General features: G+C 44.9%; 2 protein-coding genes across 4 annotated transcripts in view; both read left to right on the forward strand.

Annotated features, from left to right (window-relative positions):
• LOC128352977 (protein PET117 homolog, mitochondrial) overlaps nt 1-16,986 on the forward strand; it is a 29,255-nt gene extending 12,269 nt beyond the window's left edge. Inside the window, exon 2 of the mRNA XM_053313604.1 lies at nt 16,843-16,986. Within this exon, the coding sequence (XP_053169579.1) occupies nt 16,843-16,986 (144 nt within the window). The remainder of the gene's footprint in view (nt 1-16,842) is intronic.
• The window catches only part of KAT14 (lysine acetyltransferase 14), a 90,946-nt gene that overhangs the window by 12,237 nt on the left and 60,683 nt on the right, over nt 1-18,026 (forward strand). For 2 of the 3 annotated variants that reach the window (XM_053313561.1, XM_053313563.1), the window contains exon 1: nt 17,087-17,386. The exons of the other annotated variant lie outside the window; for it this stretch is intronic. In XM_053313561.1, the coding sequence (XP_053169536.1) occupies nt 17,131-17,386 (256 nt within the window). In that variant the 5' untranslated portion in view covers nt 17,087-17,130. Of the gene's footprint in view, nt 1-17,086; nt 17,387-18,026 lie in introns of those variants that run through there. 3 annotated transcript variants of the gene reach the window in all.

The raw sequence follows: 18,026 nt of genomic DNA on the forward strand, positions 1-18,026 counted from the left end.
TCCTTGGTAAAAAATAGGTCAATTTAGTCCTTCAATTGGTTCTGCCTTCCAAATGCTCTTGTCCAACATTGCAGGATTTTGACTATCCTGGATGTTCTCTGATCCATGTTGTTTTGGCTTGTTTGGCTAGTGTCCATAGACAAGCTCGAATGTTCATGTGTTTGGGAGCCTTGACTCCCCCATTTGTGGGCAATTTGAAATAGTGTCTTTGGCTAAATTTGAAATAGTGTCTTTGGCAGGACATCTTACCCGGGTAGGATAGTTCTAGGGCTTTACAGGAGCGTCCAAAAGCTTGGGGAGTTGGCTTGCCTGTTTTCTAATAGGCACTCTTCAGGCATTTGTTGTCTATTCCTCTCCTACAGCACTCGAGAACAGGAAGATGAACTTTGCATTAGGCCCTCTTCCTCAAACACAGGACAGGGTAGCAGATGGATGTTCTGTCACCATTGGGTTGGACTGGAAACGCAGATAGGAATTCCCCTCATGTAGCTGCTGCTGCTGCTGCTGCTGCTGGTTAGTTCTCCTGGGTCAGGGTTGATGTCCTCTGGAGATTCTCTTGGGATCGCATTCTGGCGACTGGATGCATGGATCCAGGTACTCCTTCAATCTGGGGAGGACCAATCCTTCCCGGAAAGACAATTCAAGGCACTGTTGGTTGCAAACCTGTTTTCTTGAGAGAAAGACAGGCAAGTGAGTTACCAGTTCCCTCCTCCCATTTAGGGACAGCATCCTGAGACTAAGTCCCTTGGAGCCAACAATCAGCACAAAAGGAAAAGTCAAGTTTTCAAGGCAAATAATACAATGGATGGATAAAATCTGAGGCTATTTTCAATTTGGTCTTTTGGCATTTTTTCGAATTTATGTTTTTGTTTTCCTGCTTGCCCTGGGCCCCTCTTCCCCCGAAGTCCAGAACAGGGGATGATGTCTGCATTTAGGGCTTGGTGGCTTGTGTTGTAGGCTGGTCTCTGATCACGAGGACAAAACGGCAATCCTGGGCAAAAGGCAAAGCAATAGAGTCAAAAGGAAAAGGGGCACCCACATTTTTACCCCCCTCGTGAGTTTGGGGTTTTGAGGAGGCATTAAAGCCTGACAGGTCAAACATAGTCTTATCACTTGAGAGGCCACAACATAAAACCCCAGCACTTGAATTTCACCAAGGCCCTTTGGGTGTAACTGCTGACAAAGTTTTGTTCCCATGTGGCATCTCACAGTCTCTTCTGTATCCTGTTCTTTCTCCTTACAACAACCCAAACCATTTAAGTGGCAGGCCAAACCATTTGAGTGGCAGGCCCTGTGTCACCTAGCAAGTGTCATGGCCGAATGAGGGCTTGAACTTGGGTTTCCCCGGTCCTAGTCCAGCACTCTAACCACTGCATTACACTGGCTGACAATCATACTTACAGGCCTTTGTCAGGGCAGTCTATCTCCATCCAGTATACCTGACTTCATTCTCCATAAAAGTGTGATTTGTCAGTAACATCTGGCTTTGGGATCTTCATCTAGGTCACGTGTAGATAGTTGTGGTGTTCCAGCTCTCCATCTTTAGCCTCATCACTAGCAAGTGACCAGTGAGTAAGGGTTTGGGGTTTGACATCCTTGTAGGGCAACAACATCCTCATGAAAAACCTATATAAGAAAGAAATAGTCCCTGCCCACAGGCAAAAATATTATACTTTGTTGAAATAGGATTGTGACTTCTGGGCAAGGCTTAATGTCTTATGAAGCAAATCAAAGTATCCCTTTTTACAGGCCTCTTTAGCAAAAGGTGTTATCAGAAAAATTGTTCATAATCTTGCAGAGGGGTGAAACCTGTGATAATACAATCAAGTCTGTCATCAGGAGCTGTGGAAACAGGGTGTGGGTTTCACAGTAACACACACAGCTTGATCCTGTTAAACTGGGAAGTCTTCCAGGTGAAATGCAAACCGGTACTTTGGAACTCCTTTCCACTTGCAGGAGTGGCAAAACAAAATTCTTTTCTTCAAATCTCACGTCTGGGATCTGGAATTTTAAGATTCAGCTACTGTGAAGGCAAAGCAGGGCTAGCAGATGAGACAAATTTAAAATTCAAGCCTTAGACTATTTGATTATTAGCTCTCAGTTTACATCAAAATCAGTTAGAAGAAATATTGCATAGATTTGAAAAAACATAAAACAGTAATATAATTAGACTAATTTATCTTAAAATCCTTTTTTCCTTCTCACCCACAATTAACTGGCTGGAAGGAACACAAACTGCTTTGCAGAGAACCTCCTTCCCCCTCCCATCTGGAAATGGGTGGAGTTATCATTGTTCACCAGAGATCAGCTTTCAGTTGTGAGAAAGAAGTAAAAGGCAAAACTTCCAGTTAGAGATAGACCATGTCAAGGAAATCAGTAAGCATAACATATAAAAGCTTATGACATTCAGTAGTGGCAGAAATAACACAATCAACTTGATATAAGAATGAACGGAATAGAGCTTGCCCTTATGCCTAACACATTTAGCCAGCTGTAAACAGCACTTCCCAACTTCAGCACCCCAGTTGGCCAGCTGGGACTGCTGAAAGTTCCCTGTGTTGCTCAGGCCATGACCAATTTTATGTTCAAATAATATAATAACTGCGAATTTTAGAATTCAATGTCAGAGCAAGTTTGTTCTGGAACAGTTTACAGAAAAGACATGTCACTAGAATAAATACATTCACAAATACAACAGAAACCTCATCTTCACAGAGATGAGTTATAAGATTGATGGGGGGTTTGGCTTTCCCCCAGATCACTGCATTTTAACAGAATGAGGATTCTCGCACAGAACTGGAGCTTTGGGCTCCCACTGAGAAACAAACACACACACACACTCTGGCTTGTCTTGTGTATTTCACAGAACAAAGGACTAAACAGAGGGAATTTCATATGGGTCACATAGGATTTTATAATATTTTAGATATGTTTAGGGCAATCATTTAGCCATAAAACTCAGTTTAAGAAAGTAGCTCAAACAGAACAAACTGTTATCACTGTCATCCACAAAACAATCTGTAATTCAATATTACCCTTCCACATCACAGCTTACATTTTTCAACTTACAGGTGCTTTTCAACTTTTTAACACCTTCCAACTAAAATCCTTAAGACATTCCTTTCCCTCTGTTCACGTCTCCTTCCAGTCTTTTCTCTGAAATTGCCTGCACAGAACTACATCACATGCATTCCTTCAAACTCCATCCGCTTTCCTCTTTCCCAACTGTGAGCAGTTGAAGGAAGAAAGAAGAAGAAAAAGAAAACAAAAGCAGCCTTTTGTTTGGAGAAACTTTTTGCAGCAAGATCACTGTTATCTTTTGATCAACCAGCTAATTTTAATCCTATTAGCCTTTTGAGTGTCATTGGAAAGCTGTATGCCAGGCACCTATTGGGACACTTCATGGAATGGCTTGATGTCAATCAAATCCTGGCAGATGAGCAAAATGGGTTCAGGGCAGGTAGATCCACCACAGACTCGATAATTGTCCTTCAACATCTGGCTGAAAAATACTCAGTGAAATCCCCAGGGGCACTCTATACTGCTTTTATTGACTTCAAACAAGCATTCGACCAGATTTCCAGGAGTAAATTATGGGAGAGGCTCACCCAAACAAATATCGACAGGAGACTTCTCCTGTCGATGGCTAAATTACACGAGAATACCACTCTTAAAGTCAGGCTAAACAGGAAAGGCCAGGTGACTAATTCAATTTCAACCAGGACTGGTGTCAGGCAAGGGTGCATTTTGGCCCCGGCATTATTTAACTTTTATATTAACCCCCTTGTGGAACGCATGAGGAAATTGGATTTTCACCCACCCATATTAGCTCAAAAACATATTAATGTGTTACTGTACGCTGCTGCTGCTTTGATTTCTAGGATGAGGGTAGGACTTAAGCGAATTTTGAAAGAGCTGGCCAACTTTTGCAATGACCATGAACTGTCTTTGAATTATGATAAGACCAAAATCATGGTCTTTGCGGCTAGACCTAGGACATTCACTTTAGAGCAGACCAGACAATTTAAATATCTTGGAGTTGTGTTACAGGCCAAATAGAAGCACTACAGCACATAGAGATTATGTTATTGCCAACGCTCAGAAAGCCGCCTCAGCAATTTGCTCCTTGCACATAAAGAAACGAGCTCACTCACTGCAAGTACCATTAGAGCTTTTTAAGGCCAAGGCTCTTGCCTTGCTTCTAGTGGGAGGCGCGCTAGGGAATAAAACTAATTATCCGAAGTTGGATAATCTAAGTCCAATCTAAGTTTATTAGGTCTCTTCTTAGATTACCGTACTCAATTTCAAATGCTGCTGTTAGGCTCGCGATCGGATGGCCATCTGTAGAAGCGAGACTGTGGAAAATGGTTTTCTCTTATTGGCTTAATCTGATTTTTTTACCCTACGGGCATTGCTCCCTTGATATTGGAGGATGGCTTTATGACCCGTTGGAAAAATGATATTAATGCAATGTTAGTGTCCTTGGGTTTTCCCCTGCCTCTGATTAGAACTCTGGGCCACACCAAGGCCAAAACTGCCATAACTCAACGTATCTGGGATGTGATGAAGCAGGGAGATGTTGCCCAAATAAGCTCTGGTCTATTCCTAGGAGATCAAATCAGTAGTCACTCCCCCACTGAATATTTACTTAGGATCTCTAACGGGAATCATCATAGGGCTCTTTCAGCGGCTAGACTTAACGCCCTACATACAGCAGTACTGGAAGGACGCTTCGGGAAGGTGCCCTATGATCAAAGATTATGCCCTTGCCAGAATGGTGAAGTGGAGACCACGGAACATCTGATGCTGAAGTGCAGATTTTATACTGAATTAAGGGGAAAGCTTCTCACCCCACTACTAACTCATTATAACTCTATTGCCCTTCTGATGGGGACAAGGTAAGTCAGAGTACGCTTACAGGAGGGTAGCAAAAACATTTTTATAGCAAGCAAGATTTGGTTTAGAGTGATTGAGGCACGAGATGCCGGGTTGTGCACTTCAGATTAACCATTTTTATTTGAATGAAAATAGTTATGTATATACTATTTGAAGGTATTAATGTTTTATGTATTTTATCTATTTTATTGTTGTTGTTTCCCTTCTTTTTCTTGTATTTATGCTGGCCTTGGGCCAAAATAAACAAATACACAATATACAGTGTTATCTTTTGGCTTGGTGACAGTTACAACGGGACAGAGTAGCAGCAGGAAATTAGACACAACACAAGGGGTGCAACACAGGGGGTGAAGGAACGTGTGCGCCTTCCCCCTTTTTCTCAGCTGAAGCAACAAGCAGCTGTTTGAGCTTGGAAACAGAATACAGACAGCATGATTTTAGCAAAAGGCAATCACCCTTTTATCTTTAATACTTTCTTCAGACACCTCCCTCTCTTCACAGACTAAGAGAGTTCCCTTGTTCTCCTTAGCATGCTGGAAAGGAGAAGCTGCTTGGAGCACGATGGTAATATATATGGTGGGGGTTTCTTTGGTGGGCCTGCACATATTGGTGTTCTTAAAATTTACCGGTATGTGTATAAAATAAAAGCAATTGCAAAAGGGTGTTTTTGCAGGAGGCCTTTGACTTGAGTTCATAATATGGCCATGATTCTGTACAGAAGCGCTTTACTCTAAAGGTGAGTAGGAATTCCTATAGGATTTTCCACTTGTTCTAATCTATTCCCCTTCCCCCCTGCGTTAATGCTCGAGTATCGCCGATCTTCTGTTCTACAGAGTCTGCATGATACCCCCGAGAACCTAGTGGCCTTTATCAGCAGTAAGGTCCCAAATATAGGATCCTACTTTCTTCCCTGTGCAGACCGTTTTCCCAGCCCCTGCTCGAGCTGGGTCCTCACCAAGAGACGTCTTTCTGGAATTCACTTTCCCTCACCCTCCTCCACTCCCTATCCCACTCCCTATTCCCAGATGCAGCGTGTTGTGGTGAATGGCGTGTCCTGGGTTCCTGAGGTCCCTTTCTGCTCAAGTGGCGGAGTGCCGGCTGGGGTATCGGGTTCCCATGATGGGTCAGACGACCACCCAGGAGTCTACACCCAAGCCACGGCACCAAATTGATGTAGATGGGGCTCGTTCCTGGGTCCGCTTAAGCAATCAGTCAGACACAAGGATTGGGAATTATTAATTGAGGTTTTATTGCTTCTGCAGATAGCAATAGGAAATCAGTAGGCTCATGCTCTCAAACCGATTACAGTTTGGTTACAGGTGCACCTTACATTTATACAAACAATCTAAATGGTGCTGACACCCTAGACACAGTATGGTGGTCCAAGTATCTAGTACGCATGCGGATGCCTGATTCATTGTTCATCGGGTGATTACTCCTTATTTGGTTAGATCCTGTTTTCTAGCCTGGGAACCTTAGCTGTGTTAACAAGTTTCATGGACACAGTTTAGCTAGAGAGAGATAATGACGTTAATCATGAGAGGCAGTGATGTCCTTGAGTTGGGCTAGGTTACTTTAAGTTAGGATAAGGTCTTCTAGGCAAAAATGGAGTTTCTTTGGTTTTCTAAACACATCATATGTGCACACCTAGAAGGAAGTAACTCAATTAAAGTCAGTGGGACTTGGTTCCATATAATGAAGGGACAGTTAAACAATCCCTGAAAAATGGTCTGGGGGAGGGGAGAATAATGGAAAGGTCCTTTTTAAAAATGTGAATGGAAAACAATGTATAAATCCTGTTAGGTAAACCCACCGGCACACCACCCAGCACACAGATTATTCTCAAAGAATCTGACATTAGCCAAAGCATCCCACAGGGCATAATATCTGTTAGTCTATTTAAAACAAAAATGCCAATAATCCATCCTCTCCTACTTTGTAGAGAATACAGCAAGAAAGAGATAGTGACTGACCTATCTATCTATCTATCCAAACTTTCATCTCTGGGCGGTTAACAATAGCATAAAATAAGACATAGTGAGGAACATTACTCAAAGTAATCCTACTGAAATTAAAATAATATGTTAAGGAATGCCTAATGTCCTTTTAATTTCATTGAGACTACCTTTAGTAAGGCATTATCCTATCGGCTAATTAACCATTAAATGGAGGTCTGAGGCCCTGGTGGCGCAGTGGTAAAACTGCCGCCCTGCAACCAGAAGGTTACAAGTTCAATCCTGACCAAGGGCTCAAGGTTGACTCAGCCTTCCATCCTTCCGAGGTCAGTAAAATGAGTACCCAGAATGTTGGGGGGCAATATGCTAAATCATTGTAAACCGCTTAGAGAGCTTCCAGCTATAGAGCGGTATATAAATGTAAGTGCTATTGCTATTGAAGGGAAGAAATCTCCTCTGTCTATGCTTAGAAGCTATATCACTTGTATACAACTTTTAAAATATACTACTTTCTAGACAGAAGGAAAAGAGACACTAATGTATCATTAAAACATGTCACAACTTTATTAAAAGAAGAAAAAGAGCCAAGGCCAGAAGAGCTTGTATCAGCTCTTCAGAGTTTTACTGTAGCCAGAGAACAGGCCTTGGCAAAGTGTGGGGAGGGCTGCTGCTCAAGGCCTAGGTGTCCTGAGTGAAGGAAGGAGACAAAAAAGTAGATATCTCTGTGTAAACCGCCCTGAGCCATTTTTGGAAGGGTGGTATAGAAATCGAATAAATATATAAAATATAATATAATAATATATAAGGGCTCCTATAGGTTTCCATCACTCAAAAGAGTTGGGGTTTCAATAATTGGGGGGCTTTTGTTCTCTAGGGGGCTTTTTCAGTCAGATTGGCTTAAAGCCTACCAGTATTTTGCTGATAACACCATCCTGAAGGAAATTAAATCAAGCTGGAGAACTATGAAGTTTATTGGAAATTTCTGGGAAGAGATTCTGTAATTTTGGTCATGATTGTTAAAGCATTTATTAGTTTTAATGATAATTGTGTTTCTGTGTTTGTGTGTGTTTAAGAAAAAAAAATGGAAGTACAGATTTAAAGTGAATACAAATTAGCTGCTTCTTCTTGTGTCCTTATTCACTACTGAATAATCACGAGGTGGGATCACACTGCCACTGTGACTGAGTCCACTAATTTAATTTAATTGGTTTTTTCAGGTGCAGGTAGGGAGTGTGACTTTATATTAGTTGAAGGTTTAAAATGTTTTTGCTGTTCAACATCAGGAAGTTCTACCTTGTGGTTTGAGCTATTGTTTGAGCTATTGTTTGGTAGGTAATTTATAGAACTTAAGTCAAATGCAACTTTGAAACTATACCATTTGGATCCTGATCTCTCTGTTGGGGTGAGTGGAATGTTGCCAAGTGTGCAGACTTAAAATATCCCTTAATAACTATCTGTTGTCAAAAAAAGAAAAAGCGATCTTGCTACTAAAGTGGGGGTGGTATTCTGTGAGTTTGAAGATCAATTAAGTACCCAGTCCAGTTATTGAGGCCTATAATACTATTAGTCTGGAGAGGCATAGGTAGTAACTTATTTCAAACAAGGTACAAGGTTTGGTACCCTTCAGAGAATACTGATCAAAATCAGCAGTTTTTCAATAGAAAGGAAAATTTATCCTCCACTTTCAGAGAGATCTTCTATGGTGGAGAAAACTCCTACCAAAGGACCTTTCCTTCTGTTAATATAATTAAGATGGGGGAGTTGTTTTCAGCATTTTAACATTTTATGCCCTGAATATTCTTTTGGTGATAAAATCTAAATTGTCAGCCCTATCTGTCTGAAGGTTTGCAGGCATCAACTAGGGGACACCACCCTTTCAGATCTGTTGTGGAAAGTGGCTAAGATGCAGGAGTAAAAACTGACCCTTAAACTTTAGAAAACAAGTGTTGGCTACTAGGGCTGTTCATTGGGTGCTGCAATCCCAATGAATCTGTAGCATCCCCCGGTGCTGCCTCTGGGATGGGGCAGCACCAACATCCCCTTCACTGCCTCTTTTGCATGAAGCAGAGCCTATGGGGTTGATAACCACACAGGGACATTGGGAAAGGACATAGGGACATCTGGGAAGTGTACCTCCTCCCAGCCCTATTTCCATGGCTGAGGCAGTGTAGTATATGAACTTGTGAGGGAATACAAGGAGGTGGCAACGGATTGTGGAAGTAGTCGTGTGCATGGTTTTGGTTCGGGCACTATTTAAAAGCCCTCCGGATCGGTCTGTAATTCCCCCGGTCCGGAGGTTCGGATGGGCGGGGTACTGTTACTTTAAGCGGGGGTGGTGGTAGTACTTCCCCGCCGCCTCTCTTCCCCCTCCGGTGCTGGTCCTTTTAAAAATCTTCTTGGGGCGGCAGAGTTCCTCCCTGCCGCCTCTGCCCCCGTTGTTGTTCCTTAAGCCTTGAATAGAGAAGAGCTAGCGGCGCGCATGCGCTCTTCATGGCGTGCGCGCTTGTTTTTGTCACTGGCGCACGCGTGCCAGCAACAGAAACAAGCGCGCGCGCCGCTAGCTCTTCTCTGTTCAAGGCTTAAGGAACAACGATCGGGGCAGGGGCGGCAGGGAGGAACTCTGCCGCCCCAAGAAGATTTTTAAAAGGACTAGTGCCGGAGGGGGTAGAGCGGGGGGGGGGGGCGGTAAGTACTACCACCACCCTGCTTAAAGTAACAGTCCCGCCCGTGCTGGACCGGGGGAATTCCGGACCTTGCACACCCCTATGTGGAAGAGAACTTAAGCTAGGGTGAATGCTTATGAGGAAGCACAAGATGGTGGCAAGGTGAAATGATCCTTACAAGCTATATGAGGCAGTTGGGGCCGGGTGATAAATGGACTTGTGAGGCACATATGTCAGCAATGAGGTGGCAATTGTACTTACCAGGGAATGCAAGGAGGAGGTGAGATGACCAGAGTCCTGTGGTGGCAGACTGCCTTTGAACACAAAGGTTTGCATCATTTATTTATTTTAAATATTTATACCCTGCTCCTCCAGTATAGTACTCTGCAGGGTGGCTCACAGCAATAAAATAAATACAATGTAAAATAGAACTAATAAAATTAACCAAATTAAGTAAACAAGTTAAAAGTCCTGGCTAAAACCATAATCAAAATTAAGTTTCAAATTAAAAATTATTTTAAAAGCAAAAGAAGAAGAAGAAGAAGAAGAGAGAATTATAGGTATACTGTCTAGGAATGGGAAGACTCAATTAAAAAGCATATTTAACCCATATTTTCGATTCCGATTTTCCTTTTAAAATGCCTGGAAATTCAGTAATCCAAAAACCTTAGGTTTAAGATTAGAATTAAGATGCTTTACATTTTATCTTGTGCTCTTAAAAGAATCTCTAGGAAGTTATTATGGAAGTTACACGCATCCCTCCCCAGCCCAATGTCCAACTGAGAGACTAAGTGTGGGTGCATGGAGCCTCATTTTTCCTCTGTGGTGGAGCTCATCAGTAGCGGGATCAGTCACTGAGCATGCTCAACACAGGCCAGAAATAAAGAAACACCACTCCCCCTTGCCAGAGGGCGCCATCCCCAGTTCCAGCCCTGTCTGCTCTAGGCTCACACGCTGAGAGTTGTGCTCTTCAGAAAGTTTGCTTATCTTTGGAACTAACCCTATTCTTCTTCTTTATAGTGTGCAAGGGTGGGAAGGAGCTTGCCTTTAGACCTTATTTTACGTTTTCTAACCTTTGCAAACATTTTTTTCCTTTCTACCTAATTCAACAAACTGGCTTCTATTTGGTTTTGTTTTTACTATACTTTTTGTTTTCGTGTTGGCTTTTCTCCTGGACGTTAGTCTCCATTATGGAGCTCGGCCATGCAGAGGAGTTTCTAGGGGGGTCCCTTTCAGAAGGGTCTCTGTTCCCTGACCAGACTCCCCAAATCTTGCTGCCTATTCCTCTGGCGCCCTCAGAGCTGGCTACCGCAGCAGCCCTTCCCGCTCCAGCAGCGATGCTTGTACTCGGCCGCCTCCTTTTGCCTCGTAAGGCTGCAAAGAGAACTAAACATAGCCAGGAGGCAAATGGGAGCAGATCTAAAAAGGTGTAAAAGCTTTCAGCTTCAGTGCAACTCAGTGAGTGCCTGCTTATTCAAGCGGTATGCAAAAGGACAGAACCGTGCTCAAAAGAACAAAAGAGGGGAGGACGACCATCACCCGGTGGGTGATCCAGTGGCGTCTCACAACACCTCCCCTGTGGTTGTTGTTGAGGGGGAACCGGCTGGTCCGCGCAGTCCATCCCCCCCAACTGCCCAATAGGCAGTGGAGACTCAGCAGAGCCGTTGGGCTCAAACAAACAAGAGGACGCTGCATCGGGTGCTGCCTTGCCATCAGATTGGCTTCCGGCCAGTGAACCTTCAGGTAATGCTGCTCCCCCCCTTCTGGGGCCGGGCCCTCCTCCCTTCCCACCTGATGTAGCCTGCTGGCTTGAAGAATTCTTCGCTAGGGAGTGCTTGCCTCTTATTTCGCAGCCTCCCAGTCAACCGGCACCCTTGCGGCTACCCCGCCATTCTCCGGCGGTGCCTGTCTTGTCTACCTGACCCCCAACAGATGCCTTTCATCGTCTTCCCCAGCCTCCAGTCCAAGGAGGGAGGCAATTCCACCATTTGAGCGAGGGCATTTCACTCCCAAGCCGCTCAGACTTAGGCACAAGCGGCGGCGCCCTATATCTCCTTCCTCTGGCTCGGGTGATGAACATAAGGGTCCCAAACACCACCGAGGCCCAAGAATTCCTGCCCAGCCAGCTGAACCAGTGGCGACCCCTTCCATTCTGCCTATACCAACCCAACCCTTACAACATTTACCAAGCCTTCCTCCCCACCCTCCATCCCAAATCGGCTTCTAGCTCTGATTCTCCCAGGCTTCTGAGCCCCACAGAATCAGGCAAGGAAGAGGGAGAGCTTTCAGAGGAGTAAACCACTCCAGCGGCACCCATTTCCTTTCGCTTTTCATCTACTGACTTCGATGTTCTCCTATCTAAGGCTAAGTGGGCTATTAATGATGTTTCTCCTGCAGATGTGGTGCAGCCTTCTGAACTGGACCAGAATGTTTTTCCTTCCACTTCGGGTATTTCGGCCTCTGTGCCCTTCCCATCCTTGTTTAAACAGGTGATGCTGGCGGAATGGCAAAACCCAGCTTCCTGTAGACCCATTGGTTTCTATCCTAGGAAACACTATACCCTGGGCACCAAAGTCATATCGCTTCTAGTGACACCCCGGGTAAACCTGCCCATTGTTCAAATGGTTTCAGGGATGCTTCTGAATATTGAGGCCTCCTCTTACTCAGGTACTAACCTTTTTGGCCTGTCTCTGGATCCTGTCCTGGTGGAAACCAAGGATAACAAGAAAGTCATGCCCATTACCAGAAGAGATTTCCGCAGAGGTTTTCGCAACGCAAGTCATTTCTTTTGGAGCCAAAGGCAGTTTCATACCTCTTCTCCCTTTTGTGCAGGAGATGTCAGACCAATTTTAGAGGCACTGGCAGATACCAATGGAGGCAATGATTTAGGGGCTTGACTAGAATGCAAGGAAATAGAGCCCCCAATACCATGGCTCACTATAACAAGTGACAATGACTCACAGCCCATAGGGGGCAGTCTCCAGCAGTTTGCCCTCACGTGGATGTCCGCAACCCACGATCAATGGGTTCTGGACACAGTGGCTGGGGGTTATGCACTAGACCTGTATCTTATTCCTCGCGACTCCTTCTATGCTACCCTGCGCTCTCTCCGAAGGGGAAAACATCTGATGGACAAGGCGATCCAATATTTTCAGATTCAGGCGATCGAGCCCATTTCTTGGAACCAAAGATGGTCAGGCGTTTACTTGCTTCTCTTCCTGGTGCCCAAGAAGTACAGGTCCTGGAGGGCAGTGCTGAACCTCAAGCGCCTCAACAGGTTCCTCAAGAAGAGGAAGTTCAGGATGGAGTCTCTGCGATCCGTTAAGCAGATGATCCTCCCAAACGACTTCCTCGCGTCAGTGGATCTCTCAGAGGCATACCTGCACATCCCTATTCTACCATAACACAGAAAGTTTCTCCATTTTTCCTATAACAATCTTCATTGTCAGTATCGGGCCCTCCCATTTGGCCTTGCATCAGCCCCACAGGTGTTCACGAAGATAATGGCGGCCCTCACAGCCTACCTCCAACTACAGGGAGTGTGCATTCACCCGTATTTTGACGATCTTCTCATCAGGGCCCCATCCTTTCCGGTAGCCCTAGACAATGTGCAGATCACTCTGAAGTGTCTCAATGACCATGGGTTTGTGGTAAATCAAGAAAAACGTCAGCTGCATCCTTCACAGTTGCTACTACATCTCAGAGCTGTCTTCCACACCGTTTTGGCAATGATAACTCTCCACACACCCCAAGAGGAGGCGCAAGATTGTGTCAGCCATCTCCCCTCTCCTTTGTGCCGATTCAGCAGACCTGATGTTGCTAGCTCAAATTCTGGGGCTGATGATTGCTGCCATGGAATGTATGCCCTGGGCCAGATGGCACTCTCGATCCCTACAATGGCTCCTTTTGCCCTTCCAGGATGCCATCATGTCTGTGGTTCCCCAACCAGTACACCTCTTGAGTTAGGTCAAGAGTTCCTTCCTCTGGTGGCTTTCACTGGTGCTGAAATATGGAATACCATTCACGGAACTGCAAAGGATTGCTGTTATGACACATGCCAGCCTCACAGGCTGGGGGCGATCTGCGAAAGCCTTCTGGCTCAGGGGTCCTGGTCCAAACTGGAAAAGAAATGGAACATCAACCGCCTGGAGCTGAGGGCAGCCAGGCTAACTCTCTTACACTTCTTAGACTTAGTACGGGGCAGACATGTTCTCATTCGGATGGACAATATCACCACCAAAGCCCACATAAACGACCGGGGGGCACCCACTCCAAGGGTTTGATGAAAGAATCCAATCTCCTCTTTAGATGGGCTGAGCGGCATCTTCTTTCCATAACTGTGGAACACCTCAGTGGGGACTGGCTGAGCCATCATTCAGTGGATCCATCGGAATGGAGACGGCATCCTCAGGTCTTCCATAAAATCACCACACGCCTGGGCACACCTCTGGTGGATCTCTTCGCATCTCCCCTCAATGCTCATGTACCACGATTCGTCTCCCAGTTTCTGACTCAGCAGGCGGAAGCAACGGATGCCCTCACGTCTCCGTGGCCCCCGGGGCACCTATGTGTTCCTTCCTACCCCATCCTCCCGAAAGTTGTCAGGAAACTATGGCTAGAAGGAGCAGAGATTATTCTAATTGCCTTTCACAGGCCATGACGTACCTGGTTCACAGACCTGAGCAACCTATCAGTTTGCCCACCGTGGCACCTTCCTCTCTGTCTGGATTTCCTGTCACAGGGACCCATATACCATCCAGACCCCGAGTGGCTCCATCTCTGCTTGTGGAAGCTGAACGCCAAAAATTAGGCAGTCGAGGTTACTCTCAACAGGTCCTGGATACCATCTTAGCTACTTGCCACCTGGCAACTCAATGCATCTACCAGGGCATCTGGGCAGTCTTCTCCAGATGGTCCCGTAGAAATCACATTAATCCAGACTCAGCAGGAGTCCCAGAGGTCTTGGCCTTTCTCTAGTCGGGCCTGGAGCTTTGACTGAAACCTTTCACATTGAAAAGGCAAGTCTCGTCCCTAGTGTTGGTCCTGGACATCTCAGATCCTGGTACTCAGTCCCTACATCCACACATCTCTAGTTTCCTCAGGGGGGCTTCTAATTTGGCACCTCTTCTGGTGCCTTGGTTTCTTTCTTGGAACCTCAACAAGATTTGAACGCCCTCACATCCCTGTCCTTTGAATCTCTAAGCTCTATTCCCTTGAGGATTTTCTCATACAAGACCATTTTCCTGGTGGCCATCACCTTGGCCTGTAGAATTTCGAAACTGAGGGCTCTATCGATCTGCAAGGAACTCTGTATATTTCAACCCGACGCAGCTATTCTGAAGTTGGATCCAACCTTTCTGCCAAAGATCAACACGGTGTTCCATCGCTCCCAAGACGTCATCTTGCCTTCTTTCGGTCCCAACCCTTCCCATCACAAGGAAAAGCTTTGGCATCATTTGGATGTCTGCCGTGCCTTACATTTCTATATTCGTTGCATGAAAGTTACCAGATTGTAGGATGCCCTTTTTGTCTCCTTTCAATCCCATAATCTGGGCCATAAGGTATCTAAATCCACACTAGCAGCCTGGATTAGAGCTTGCATTAAACTTGCCTATGAGTCTCAGAATTTGACTCCCCTGACAGGGATTGCAGCCCATTCCACCTGCAGTGCGACCACATCTGCAACCTTTTCTACTGAAGCACCCTTATCGGATATTTGCAGGGCAGCTACTTGGTCTTCGACCACACCTTTTAGCCATCATTACAAAATTCCCTTCTTTGCTTCAGATCAGGCAGCCTTTGGCCACAGAATACTACAACAGGTGGTCTGAAACATCCTCTTCCACTCATGTCTTCAGGAGTTTTGCTTGAGCATGCCCCACTACTGATGAGCTCTTGCACAGGGGGGAAAGGAACATTGATCTTACCTGTGAAGGGTTCTTTTTCCCTGTAGCTAGAGCTCATCAGGCCCTCATGGATGTTTTAGTCTTGGAATTTTTTCTTTTTACCTACCTTTTTTATATAGTTGGATAGGTTAGGTTCGCTTTTGAGTGGATGCGGCTTCCAGGGTTTATAGTCTTAGATCACCTATCCCCCTTCTCCATGTTTCCTTGTTAACCTTCCAATTTTCTGTACCTTAACAGGTACATAGGTACAATTCTGTACCTATATTGTCCTTGAGTTTTGTTGTTTCCTCTAGCAAACGTTTTCAGCATTCTCGCCACTCTTCGCCTCAGTCCTGGAAGTGGGGATGGTGCCCTCTAGAGGAAGGAAGTGGTATTTCTTTATTTCTGGCCTGTCTTCAGCATGCTCAGTGACTGATCCCACTACTGATGAGCTCGAGCTACAGGGAAAAAGAACGCTTCACAGGTAAGACCAATGTTCCTTTCTAAAGTCATCATCATATACCAGGCTGTACAAAGTCTTTACAGCTTATATGGCATGGACATTAAGATGGGCACCGTAACTTGTAATTTGCATTCTTTTTAGGGCAGGAGTGAAAATGCAAAGCACCTTAACTCTCATCTTAAATCAAACGTTTTTAGATTACCAAAGTTTTTAGATTAGCAAATAGATATTTAATAAATAAATATAAATATTGTCCAAAGGCCCCGAGGTAGTTTACAGCATCAGTGAAAACACTGTAAGAACACATCTCTTTCTTCTTCCCTAAAGGTTGAATCGTCTTAAAACAGAGCATTACTGTTCAATTCCTCTTCTTTTGCTCTGCTATTGCTTGTTCTCTCACAAGTGGTCAATGTTGTCTCCCTAGCAACAGGTCTGAGGATAGATAGTTAGCAAGTCCAAATCCTCAGAGCGCTGTTCTCAGCACTGGGGGCGGGGAAGGGGAGGAGTCTCCTGCTGCTTTTCAGGTTGTCTTCTGAGGAAATCCCCTATATCTCAGAAAGTGGCCTTATGAGGTCAAAAATGTCTTTTAGTCGAGGGGGGCATTCCATATACAGGTAGATAGATATAGATATTTATGCACATTCCATAAACAAAAACCTTGGCTGACATCAGCACTAAACATTGCACAAGGGTAATGCTTTCTCTTGTGCATGGAGGATACTTTTGGTGATCTCGCTGAAATATGTCTGTGAGGGAACATATTTTCAGGAGGTGCAAGTGGCTGTAGAGGGAAGAGGAGATTGCTGAATGTCATCCTTTCTCTCCATGACTGAGAGAAGGCATTCCCCCTTGCTCAACTCTTAGTTGGAAAGAATTACTCAATAGTTATTGTTCTTAAGTATATTGTCTTGCATCAGTATCTCTGCCCTTCCTAATTTTTCAACAAAGAAATAATAATTCAGAACATTCTTCTGTTTCAGAGGCTACGTGAAGGAGTGTTCAGAGACCTTGAGAGACAGAATCGTAAACAAGAAAATCTTCGCCTTTTGGAAGAACAGATTTCTTTGACCAAACAACTTGAAATGGAAAGAAGCAAAATGCCATTAGAAAGAGAATCTCAGTAGTGAAGAAGAGTTTGCATTTTCATTTCAAGATTAAGCCAATGCAATTATTGAATGTTTACTGAGACAATCTTCATGTTGATGGTGCTTTAAATGCTGGAGGAGAGGGCCTTTTATGTAGGAAAAAAATAATTCTACTAAGGTACAATGGATAATAACGTGTACATGAGTGAGATGATGAACCGTCATGATGATGAAGCTACTAGGACATCGACTTCAGAAGGGCTGGAAGAAGGGGAGGTGGAAGGGGAAACCCTTCTCATTGTAGAATCTGAAGATCAGGCATCGGTGGATTTGTCTCATGATCAGAGTGGGGAATCTGTGAATAGTGATGAAGGGGACACATCCTGGACAGAGGAGATGTCTTATTACTGTGAAAGATGCCAGAAGTGGATACCAGCAAGTAAGACTCACCCCCCGCCCCCTTGATTTCTTGTCTTGCTTCATTTATTTATTTGTGATTCTATAAGACTATTCACACGAGCAGTCCTACCTGAGCTTGCACAGCCCTAATGGGGTAGGGCTGCTTGTGTGAAGCACTGGAATCAAGGCTGTTCGAGGCCCCACCAGATAGCCCAAGGTTTTACCTCTGGCTATTACCTAGGTAGAAGGGTGTAAGTGCACATGATCCAGTCATGTGTGTGTGGGCTTCTGGCATGCCGAGCGCGCACACAGCTGGGCAGCAAGAGTGCCCAGTTGAGGGACAATCCCTCCATGCACCGTGCTCCTGGCGTGGTGCATTGAGGGATGCCAGAGGACTTTCTTCTCTGGCTCCCTTCTCTGTCACTCACTTCGGCCTGGCTTACACAATACAAAACTAATTTGTATTGTGTGGGAGGCAGATAGGAACCTCCCTCCCCCACCAGCATTTTCAGTCGTGTGAATGACTTTTATGTATAAGACTAGCCTTAAGTACCCAGTGTTGCTTATGGTGTCTCTTTGTTATTGCATCCATATCCATTTTGTGGCTATACCTGTTGTATATCCATCTGTCTGTCTGTGCGAGGTGGTTGTTGGTGTTCCCGGGTACCCTATGTTACTTG

Source organism: Hemicordylus capensis, chromosome 4 (assembly GCF_027244095.1).
Source record: "Hemicordylus capensis ecotype Gifberg chromosome 4, rHemCap1.1.pri, whole genome shotgun sequence".
NCBI classification, from domain to species: Eukaryota; Metazoa; Chordata; class Lepidosauria; order Squamata; family Cordylidae; genus Hemicordylus; species Hemicordylus capensis.